General features: G+C 39.3%; 1 protein-coding gene across 1 annotated transcript in view; it reads left to right on the forward strand.

Moving 5' to 3' along the window:
- Positions 1-11,360, forward strand: part of LOC116526538 (ATP-binding cassette sub-family A member 3-like) — an 83,414-nt gene extending 72,054 nt beyond the window's left edge. The window contains exons 12-16 of the mRNA XM_032242900.1: positions 4,888-5,075; positions 5,713-5,883; positions 6,309-6,490; positions 10,618-10,691; positions 11,086-11,360. Of these exons, the coding sequence (XP_032098791.1) occupies positions 4,888-5,075; positions 5,713-5,883; positions 6,309-6,490; positions 10,618-10,691; positions 11,086-11,226 (756 nt within the window). The 3' untranslated portion in view covers positions 11,227-11,360. The remainder of the gene's footprint in view (positions 1-4,887; positions 5,076-5,712; positions 5,884-6,308; positions 6,491-10,617; positions 10,692-11,085) is intronic.
- Positions 11,361-11,999: the final 639 nt, after the last annotated feature.

Below are 11,999 nucleotides of genomic sequence, written 5' to 3' on the forward strand. Positions count from 1 at the left end.
ATAAAACTGGATCATGGTTATAATTTGCTAGGATGCTGCCTTTTTTGTCATTGTTGTATTATCTTTCTCTGCCTGGAGAAAAAAATGGGATGGTTGCTAGGTTGCTATAGTGGTTATAGTAGAGTCAAGAGACAAGAAATTACTTGGTCTCCAGCACCATCTAAATATAGGAGTATAGGGAAAAAGAACTCCTAGTGAGGGCTATGAAGATATTACATAGAAGGCCATATTGGTGTCCAAACTAGTTCAAATCTGTATATATCATTGAACTTTGTGCTTGATATTTGGTGGCTTTTCCCACTCAGAGACATGCTGAGCGGCAACTATGGTTCATGAAATACTGGCAGATCTAATTTTAAATGTAGGGGTGTCACTGCTTGTTTAATGTAGAAGTAGCAAGGTCTGCATGAATTCATCACTTTTTCATGGTGCCAGAATCAACGGAAAGTTGACTTACGTCCAGGAGTCACACAGCTGGTTTCCATGTTTATTTTTGTTTCTTTGTTTTTTAATGTAAGAATTTGTAACTTGCATGGCCCCCCATTTCTTCCTGTTTTCTATCTTTGTCCTGACTGAGAAAACAGAGTGCCTTGACCAACCTGAGCTGCTGCTCAGGATCAGCTTTATGCCTTCCCCTACAGGCTTGGACCCAAGCCAGAGCCTGGAAGCTACCAAGGAACATTCCAAGACACTGATAAAGTTGTTTAAGGTGTTGCCCAAAACTGAAAGGTCAAACATCTTGCTAAACACATAAAAAGTAGCCCTGGCCTTGAGCAAAATTATTTAAATACTCATTCAGACTCTGTAAACCAACTCCCTCTTTATAGCCATACCTAGGTAGAACATCTTTCTTACTATCGTCACAAGGACAACCACAACTCTTGTATGTGAATTTTCCTAATAAATGTTTTGTACTGTTTTCTAGTACTTCTTTCTTTGGAATGCCAGTTGGCCCCACCTCAGGGTGACTTGGGGCAGTCCATTGTAAGAGCTTGTCAGCCACTACTTTGGGGGCAGTGCTGACCATTTTCTCCAAGGACAGAATGTAGCTATAAATTTCCCCTTGAATACTGCTTTTGCTGGGTCCCATGAGTTTTTATGTAGTGTTTTGTTTTCACTCATCTCTAATCATTTGCTAAATTCTCTTATTTCTTCATTTAGCCATTGGTTATTTAAGAGTGTGTAAATCTGCAAATTTGTGAGTTTTCCAGGTTTTCGCCTCTTAACAATACCTAAATTCATCCAGTCATGGTTGGAAAGATGGTTTATCTTTTCAAATCTACTCAGATTTAATTTGTGTCCTAAAATACGGTCCATCCTGGAAGATGTCCCACGCGCCCGTGAAAAGAATGTGTACTCTGTTTTGTTGATTAGTGTTCTGCATACGTTAGTTAGATCTCATTGGTTTATGTGTTACTTAAGGTCTTTATTTCCTTTTTGATCTTCTGTCTGTTTGCTACCCATTAATGAGAGTAGGATATTAAAATATCCAACTATTATTATAGAATTGTTTTTCTTCATCTATTTTCATGGTCTGCTATTAGGTGTGTAAATGTTTATACTTTTTATATATCTTCATCCTGAAATGAACCTTTTATTCATATGTAATATTCAGACCGGGAGTGACAGCTCATGCCTGTAATCCCAGCCCTTTGGGAGGCCGAGGCAGGCAGATCACCTGAGGTCAGGAGTTCGAACTAGCCTGGCCAACATGGCAAAACCCTGTCTCTACTAAAAATACAAAAAAAAAAAAAAAAAAAAATTAGCCAGGCATGGTGGTGGGTGCCTGTAATCCCAGCCACTCGGGATTCTGAGACAAAATAATCACTTGAACTCGGGAGGCAGAGGTTGCAGTGAGCTGAGATTGTCCCATTTCACTCCAGACTGGTTGACAAGAGCAAAACTCTGTCTCAAAAAAAAAAATATATATATATATAGATAGATAGATAGATAGATAGATAGATAGATAATATTCTTTGCTACTTCTAAATTTTCTTGATTTAAGGTCTATTTTATCTGATATTGTGTAGCCACCCTTACACCCCACTTGATTACTAAATACAGGGAATATATTTTTTTGCCATCCTTTCATTTTCAGTCTGCTTGTATCTTTGGATCTAAAGTGAGTCTCCTGGAGATAGCATCTAGTTGGGTCATTTTTTTTAAACTTCATTCTGCCAATCTCTGTCTTTTGATTGGAGAGTTTAATCTATTTATATTTAAAGTAATTATTTATAAGGAGAAACTTACTTCCATCATTTTGCTATTTTTTCTGTATGCTTTATAGCTTTTTTATCCCAAATTTCCTGTATTACTTTTTTTTTCTTGAGACTGATTCTCTCTCTGTCACCCAGGCTGGAGTGCAGTGACACAATCTGAGCTCACTGCAACCTCTGCCTCCTGGTTTCCAGCAATTCTCCTGCCTCAGCCTTCTGAGTAGCTGGGATTACAGGCTGGTGCCAGTACACCAGGCTAATTTTTTTTTTTTTTTGGCATTTTTAGTAGAGACAGATTTCACCATATTGGCCACACTGGTCACTAACTCCTGACCTCAAGTGATCCACCTGCCTCAGCCTCCCAAAGTGCTGGGATTATAGGTGTGAGCCACCACACCTGGCCAGCATTACTATTTTCCTTTGTATTTAGTTGATTTTTTTGTAGTAAAACATATTAATTCCTTTCTCATTTTCCTTTGTACATATTCTGTAACTATTTTCTTTGTAGTTGCCAGACAGATTATATTTAATATACTAATGTTATAATACTAATTTGAATTTATATCAACTTAACTTCAGTAACACAAAAAAACTCTGCTCCATCACCACCCCTTTCAGTTGTCGATGTCACAAAATTACATCTTTATACACTATGTGACCAAAACATAAATAATTTTTAAATGCATTAAAATTATAAACTACATAGAAAACAAAATGTAGAGTAACAAATTTTTGTTATGATAATATTAGCTTTTATAACTCTCTATGTATTTACCTTCATTGAGATCTTTACTTCATATGACATTAACTTACTGTCCAGTGTCTTTTCATTCGCCTTGTAGGACTTCTTTGAGCATTTTCTACAGGACAGGTCTATTGACAACAAAGTCCGTCAACTTTTGTTTATCTGAGAATGTCTTAATTTCTTCTTCACTCTTAAATAGTTTTGCCAGATGCAAGATTCTTGTTTGACAGTTTACTTCTTTTAACACTTTTGAAGGTGCATAGGGAAAGGCTCTGCTTCTGGTTCAGCCCCTTGCCTCTGGCTGCTGAAGTTTCTGATATGTGCTAATAATCTTCAGAGATTTTTTTAAAATGTGATCTATGGCTTCTATCTTCCTGATTTCAATATTCTCTCTCTTTGGCTTTTGCCAAATTGATAATAACATGTCTTGATATGGGTCTCTTTGAGTTCATTTTAGAGTTCATTGGGCTTCTTGGATGTTTACATTCATCAAATTTGGAAAGTTTTCAATTACTGTTTCTTCAAATCATCTCTCTGCCCTTTTCTTTCTTCTCCTTCTTAAATACCACAATGTATATATTGGTCCACTTGATGGTGTTTCAAAGTTTGCTTAGGCTCTGTTTACATTTCTTTAATCTTTTTTCTTTTCTTTTCTTTTCTTTTGATGTTTTTTCTTTCTGTTCCTCAGACTCAATAATTGCCATTGTCCTATATTCAAGTTAACTATTTTTTTCTTCTGCCTATTCAAATGTGACTTTCAAATCCTGCTAGTTAATATTTTGTTTCAGTTATTGTTCTTTTCCACTGTAGAATTTTTTTGTTTCCTTTTAAAATTTTCTACCTCCTTTTTGATACTTCCATTTTGTTTGCACATCATTTTCTTGACTTTCTCCACATCTTCCTTCAGTTTTTAAAGCATCGTTAGGACATAAAGCACTTTTCTAGTGTATCTGCCCTCGTGTCTTTTTCAGTAATGGTTTTCATTCATTTTTTTCCTTTGGTGGGTCATACTTTCCTGTTGCTTTGTATGCTTTTGAGTTTTATTAAAAACTGGACATTCGACTCTAATAAGGTGGTAATTCTGGAAATTATATTCTCCTCATTCTCCTAGGCTTGTTGTTATTTGTTACTTTTTATTGTTTTTGTTTTTTGGATTGTTGTAGGCTGTCTCTGTGCTTAGGATCAGCCTGGGGTGTGAAACTAAGTTCTTCTAAGGCATTTTCTAAGTCTGTGTCTTTCCCTGAGCATGTGTGGTTACTTTCTAAATTTCTTTACACATGCAGTTGTGTTTTAAAGCGCCGTCACTTCAAACAGAGGGGCAGGGAATTGTGCCATGCCAGGAGTTTAGGGGGCATGAATAGTTTGGAAACACTGTAAATTAATTAGTAATTTGATTTAATTGAAATTGATAGCCTTTTCTCTAGATCTTAGGCTATGCACCTCAATGCAAATCAACAGAAGGATTTGACTAATTGGTAAAGCAACATTTATTGCAGTCTCTGGTTTGGGGATTAGTGCAAAAAGGCTTTGCTTCTGTTTCAGCTTTACTCTGGAACAAGATGTACATATGGCTCTACAGATTAAACAAAGCCAAAAACATCATGGTGGCCATGCTCCTTGGAGTTCCTGATTAATAAGAGCATCTCATATTCTAATAGTCCTCCAAATTGAGTGGCTCTAGAATTTTATTTCTAACTTCTTTATCCACAAGATCGTTAAAACTGAATTATGGAAGCTATTATCCCAAAGTCCTACAATAGGTCTGACAGCTGTAATTTTGTAGCCCTTTACAAAAAAATAATAATAATAATCCTGATGGGACTCTTAGAAGCAGGGCTTGGAGGACTGCAGGTTTGCTATCTCATCAGTGGGTGTGTAGTGGGATGGATGACTTGGGTCTTTACTCAAGGCAATTTTTGTTATTAGGTGAGGTCAAGAATTGGCTATTGTCCTCAATTTGATGCCTTGCTGGAATATATGACTGCTCAGGAAATAATGGTTATGTATGCCAGAATATGGGGAGTCTCTGAGCCCCAGATTGGGCTGTATGTGAACAAATGGTTGAATTCACTGGACCTGGAGTCTCATGCTGACAAGCTTATCCGCACCTACAGGTGAGTCACTATGCTGCTGCTCTTTTTTGTTGATGCTGCTAAATTGAGGTACTTCCTTTTGTCCTTGCTGTTTGAAATGAAGCTTATAGCTCCACCTAAGCTCCTCTCCCACATTACCTACTTGTGAAACTAATGTTTTTCTAGGCTTCAGATGCCAGTAATAAGGCAAATCAATGCAGTTCCACATCTTCCCTTTGCAGAGGTGAAACTCAGAGTCTTGGTTCTAGTTGAACTGTATCCTCTGAACCTCAAAAAAAAGGAGTGTCTCCTCTTCCTAGTGTCCCTATAGTTCTTTGTCTACCAAATAAGGAGGAATCTAGGCCCTTTGAATTATATGTGATTTATGTGCCTTGGAAACCATACCACTCTAAGAACTTGTAAATAAATGCCACTGATAATGCTGCCAAAATTAATTACATAAAATCACTCCTCTATGTCTCAAAATGAATTGATACACTTGTCTGTAATTGGGCCTGATACCTAATCAAAGTCACATCTGATCAGTACTGTGAATGTTCAGGTTAAGTGTTTGCTTGGACTCACAGCATTTGGGAAATTTGTACAACTCTTTCCTATACATAATGATATGTATAGCCATTTCTTCTCCCACTTTTTCTCTCCTTCTTTGGCCATGAAGTGGAGGAAACAAACGTAGGCTGAGTACTGCTATTGCCCTAATGGGAAGGTCTTCAGTCATCTTCCTGGATGAGCCATCAACTGGCATGGACCCAGTAGCCCGACGCCTGCTCTGGGACGCAGTGACAAAGACATGTGAAAGTGGAAAAGCCATCGTTATAACCTCCCACAGGTGTGGCTCATCAGAAGGGTTGGTTGAGGGTTAGCAAGAGTTTTAGTGGCCATAAGAGGGAATTAGTTAGGCCTGGTGGATAATATTGTACAGTAAACTTGCCTAAGTGTGTTAGCTCCTCATTAGGAATTAGAATTCATGCTAATCCTAATAAATCAAATGGCTAAAAATCCTCATCAAGTTTTAAAAAAAGTGAGGAAAAGACAGGACTTCAGAAGATGTTCTGTTTGAAAATAGGGCACTCTATTATTTTTCATTTGAAAAATTCCCACTTCCCAGCTATGAGCTTTATAATTGGAAAAATACAACTTCCAATTGAAAATAGGGTCACAAAATTCTGGCTCTGATTGAACTACACAATGTCCTCCAAAAGAGATTTTTTTTATTTTTACCCATAAAACGTTGTGCCATTTTTGTTTTGCAAGTATGGAGGAATGCGACGCCCTCTGTACCAGCCTTGCCATCATGGTGCAGGGGAAGTTCATGTGCTTGGGCAGCCCTCAGCATCTCAAGAACAAGTTTGGCAACATTTACATCCTGAAGGTCAAGTTCAAGACTGAAGCTAAATTAGAGGATTTTAAATGTTATGTTACGACAACGTTTCCAGGTAAATTAAGTTGTGCTACCTTTCTCAGAAATGTATTAAATCGGCCAGGCGCAGTGGTTCACGCCTGTAATCTCAGTGCTTTGGGAGATTAGGCGGACAGATCACTTGAGCTCAGGAGTTTGAGAAGTGTGTTAAATCCTATTTGTTGTTCTCACCATCCATATGATTTATGTCTTCGGTACCAGCTTCCTGTGAGTTACTGATATGTATTGATTTTCTATAATGTTCCTTTGTCAATGTTTGATACTATGTGTCTTGTGCCAGATTATGCTAAGTTTCACAAAAAAACAGAAGTTCTCACAAGCTCTTACATCACCTAACGAGGCAGTTTAATAGTTGTGCTGTCCATATAAATTATGTGGGCGCAGTAGCTCATGCCTGTAATTCCAGCAACTTGGGAGACTGAGGCCACAGAATTGCTTGAGCCCCGGGGTTTAAGGCTGCAGCGAGCTATGATTGTGCCATTGCATTCCGGCCTGGGTGACAGAGCAAGACTCCATCTCTAAAATAATAATAATAAATAAAAATAAATTGTATATCTAAAGTCATATTTTTCACATAATTCTCAATTATTTTCAGATTATTTGTGCAAAATTTTAAGGTTTTTTCCTTCACACTAAGCATGTAACTTTATGCTTTTGTTGTCTCAGCTAGGATATGTTATTGAAATGCAAATAAGAACTGTTGTTTCTCTCCTTTCAAGAGTAGTTTGGTTTCTGAGTACTGTTTCTTCATGCTAAATTCAATAACCACCTGTCTGCCTACATGGAACAGTACAAGACAGAGCACCCATTTTGATCTGTCTCTTATCTCTCTTTCCTTAACTTAAAGCATAGGCAATGGCAAAGCTTTTAATAATTCTGGTTTTTCATCTTAGTTTCCACTTTGGTAGGCTGAGAAAAATATCACAGAAGTTCCTGTTGTGTGTTAGGCTAAAAGGTTGAAAGTTTGTCTCCGAGGCAATGGAAAATAGCAAAACTGATTACACAGTAAGAATGAAAATCAGGGCCAGGCACAGTGGCTCAGGCCTGTAATCCCAGCCCTTTGAGAGGCTGAGGTGGTTGGATCACCTGAGGTCAGGAGCTCAAGACCAGCCCAGCCAACATGGTGAAAACCCATATCCATTAAAAGTACAAAAATTAGCTGGGCATGGTGGTGCATATCCGTGGTCTCGGCTACTCAGGAGGCTGAGGCAAGAGAATTGTTTGAACCCTGGAGGCAGAGGTTGCAGTGAGCAGAGGTCATGCCGTTGCACTAAAGCCTGGGTGACAGAGAAAGACCCTGTCAAAAAAGGAAGGAGAGGAAGGGAAAGAAGGAGAGGAAGGAAGGAAGGAGGGAAGGAAGGAAGGAGGGAAGGAGGGAAGGAAGGAAGGAAGAAAAGAAGGAAGGAAGGAGGGAAGGAGGGAAGGAGGGAGAGGAAGGAAGGAGAGAGAGGAAGGAAGGAAGGAAGGAAGGAGAGGAAGGAGAGGAAGGAAGGAAAGAAAATCAGAAAATAGATACGAAATGGATGGTCAAGCACAAGTGGAGAACAAGCTGTGTGGAAAAATAATCACCTTGCTGTTGGCCATAGTGTTTATGATGTGCCCATCACACATGCAGATGGATATGTCTATTAAGAAGTTGAATATTCACTTATGCATTCATGTGACAAACATTTTTGAAGACTTGTTGTGTCAGAGGTTCTATTTGATGTGATCAATAAATCACTTTGAGAAAGCTCTGCATACTTCAAGATAATACAGAAAAACAATTCAACAAAATCGGGTACACAATAAATGACCCAGACTAGTAATTTCATGTAGAAATTGAAATTACTTTAAAAAAAATCAAACAGATATGGATATGTAATATACAGTGAATAAAATGAAAAATGAAGTAGAAGGCATTAACAACAGAATTTATCAAGCAGAGAAAAATATCTCACCTCAAAGTAGGATTTTTGAAAATATAAAGTGAGATGCCTTTTGAAAATATACAATTAGATGATTAAAAGAAAAATTAAGAGGAGTGAAGAAAGCTCATGGGATTTATAGAATGGCATCAAAACAGTCAGTGTTTAAGTTATAAGAGTTTGCGAAGAAGAAAAAACAAATTGTTAGGAAGCTTATTTAAAGAAATAAAAACAGAAGATTTTCCAAATATTAAGAAAAGCATAAATATCCAGGTACAAGAGGGTCACATATCTGCATTCAGATTCAATACAAACAAGACTACCTCAAGACATTATAATTAAATGTTCAAAACTCAGGCACAAAGAGAGGATCCTGCAAGTAGCAAGAAGAAAAAAAAAAAAAAAAAAGCAAATAACATACAAGGGAGATTCCATAAGGCTAGCTGCAGATTTCTCAACAGGGACCTCATAGGCAAAGAGAGAGTGGGATGACATGTACTAAAGAGGAAAAAAACTGCCAACCAAGATACTGTATCCAATACTGTGTTGAATAGGAGTGGTAAGAGGACATCCTTGTTGTTGTACTAGTTTTCAAGGGGAATGCTTCCAGGTTTTGCCCATTCAGTATGATATTGGCTGTGAGTTTGTCATATATGGCTCTTATTATTTTGAGGTATGTCCCTTCAATATCTAGTGTATTGAGAATTTTTAACATGAAGGGATGTTGAATTTTATCAAAGACCTTTTCTGCATCTATTGAGACAATCATATGGTTTTTGTCTTTAGTTCTGTTTATGTGATGAATCACGTTTATTGATTGGCATATGTTGAACCAAACTTGCATCCCATGGATGAAGCCAAATTGATCATGGCGAACAAACTTTTTGATGTGTGAGTGGATTCAGTTTGCCAGTATTTTATTGAGGATTTTTGCATTGATGTTCGTCGAGGATATTGGCCTGAAGTTTTCTTTTTTTGTTGTATCTCTGCCAGGTTTTGGTATCAGGATGATGCTGGCCTCATAGAATAAGTTAGGAAGGAGTCCCTCCTTTGGTCACCAGCCTACACATACCTGTAGGGGAGGTAGCTGGAGACACCTGTTGGGAGGTCTCACCCAGTCAGGAGGAATGGGATCAGGGACCCACCCAAAGCAGCAGTCTGGCTGCTTTTTGGTACAGCAGGTGTGCTGTGTTGTGGGGAACATTTTCTTGTTTGGGCTGCCTGTATTCTTTAAAGCTGACAGGCTGAAGCGGCTGAGTCAACCAAACCACAGAGATGGCAGCTGCCCCTCCCTCCAGGAGCTTGGACTCATCATCTCAGGGGAACTCCAACTCACTGCCATTGGCTGGTTGGGATTCCAAGCCAGTTGGTCTTAACTTGTGACATGATGTGGAAGTGGGACCTTGTAGAATAACACTGCTTGGCTCCCTGGATTCAGCTTCCTTCCTAGAGATATGTACAGATGGACCTCCTGCCTTGCTGGGGATCCTAAGGTCGGAGTATGTAAAACCCCTGGGTCTCTGTGTATGCCTAAGTGAATGCTCTGTCAAGACTTCACACAGTTCTGTGTATCAGACCCAAGGCCCTGGTGGTGTGGACTCACAAGTGGATCTCCTGATCTGTGGGTTGCAAAGATCCTTGGGAAAAGCATGGTTTCCTGGACAGGGTCTCACAATCACTAGCTGCTTCTCTTGGCTAAGGGTGGGGGTACATTTGACTTCATGTAGCTACTTGGTGGGCCATCTCCACCCCCTGCTCTTCTTCCTTCTCCATGGGTCGAGTTAGCCTAGTCGGTCCCAATGTGAGTACCTGGATATGTCAGCTGAAGGTGCTAAATTCGCTCATCCCTCTCTATCCCTCTCCTTTAGTGCTGTGAACTGCAGCCACTTCTAATAGGCCATCTTGGATCAGGTTCCTCTGTAAGCATTAGACTTTCAGAAGGCTCAGGTTTTTTATATTGGGCATGCCAGCTAGTAATTTACTGTACCTCAAATCCTTCCTTCAATAATTGCTATGAATTCCACATAAGAAGATGATTTCATGAGGAATAAATCTGCTGAAAGCATTAACCATGTCATGGATACCAAAGATAGTGGGTTAGTGGATCATATCTGCTTTTATATTGGCCTCCTCTATTCACCCCTCTGCAGTATATAATTAAGTACATGTAGTGATATTTTGGCAATTTCAAATAAAGCCTATAAGATTATTCACCTGTCCTATTTTCCTTTCTTAGGTAGTGTCTTAAAACATGAGAATCAAGGAATCCTTAACTACTACATTCCCAGCAAGGACAACCGCTGGGGAAAGGTGATGATAGCAACCTTGCCCTTCTAACGTTGCATGTTAAGAGAACACTAACAATGAGGAATATTTGGGATTTGGGAATGTGGAATGGGAGCCTGTCATTGTTGGGGGAGTAGCACCATTCGGTTGCTTTTCAAATCCCTAGAGTTTAATAGCTTCAATTTCTTCCCCTAAATTCCACTGTTACTCCATGTCCATCAAGAGAATGGGAACAGAGAATGGCCTCCTCCCACTTTCTTAATTTTCTGTTCTTCCACTTTCTCACCTCTCCTCTCTGTGCCTTTTGTCCTCCAGCATACACTTGGCAGGAACCAGGGGTGTAGAGAAGACGCTCATCTGAGTTGGGGGCTGAGGGGAGATTGCAAGGGTAACTGCGTTTTTGTGGCTATTGTTAAAGGTGTTTGGCATTTTGGAGCAAGCTAAAGAGCAATTTGATTTAGAAGACTATTCCATCAGTCAGATCACACTGGAACAAGTCTTCCTGACCTTTGCTAACCCAGAGAAAGCATCCAGTGATGAGGAAAATGAGGTGCCATGAGATTCAATTACAACCAGTGACCCTCGTGTCTTTCATAGATGATACCTGGACCTTCTGTGTATAGGGAGACTTTCCTCTGCATGTATATCTTGGTGTAAATATATTTATGTAATAAAGATTTTCCCAAAGGAGAATGTTTGTCCCCTTCATTGCAGATTTAGATGAGTGTCCTGTGTATCCAGCATGCTCAAATCTGAGGACATTTGGTGAAATTCCTGTTTTCTCTCTTTGAGATATGAAAGAGCAGCATTTATCAGGGTTGGGACAGGAACCTGTTCCTGAGTGTTCTGGATGTTTGTATTTTTTTAATTGCATTTTAGGTTTTGGGGTACATGTGAAGAACATGCAAGATTGTTGCATAGGTACACACGTGGCAGTGTAATTTGCTGCCTTCCTCCCCCTCACCTATACCTGGCATTTCTCCCCATGCCATCCCCCCCCAACTCCCTATCCTCCGCTGTCCCTCCCCTATTTCCCTCCAACAGACCCCAGTGTGTAGTGCTCCCCTCCCTGTGGATGTTTGGATAGAAAGATCCAGTAAGGATGGAGCTGTCAGATGGGATGGCCCAGAGAACAAGAGCTTTATGTTTTAGCAGCTGAGTTATAGATAAGAAGAGCATAAGACCTGGATCACATCAGCTTTTTCATGAATACACACACACACACACACACACACACACACACACACACATTCACACTCAGACACATTTGCACACGTACACATATATCTAATATAAATCATCAATGTTGGAGGGCTGAGTGGGGTTACTATT

This window comes from Sapajus apella, unplaced genomic scaffold, assembly GCF_009761245.1.
Source record: "Sapajus apella isolate SASKATOON/1434 unplaced genomic scaffold, GSC_monkey_1.0 scaffold51, whole genome shotgun sequence".
NCBI classification, from domain to species: domain Eukaryota; kingdom Metazoa; phylum Chordata; class Mammalia; order Primates; family Cebidae; genus Sapajus; species Sapajus apella.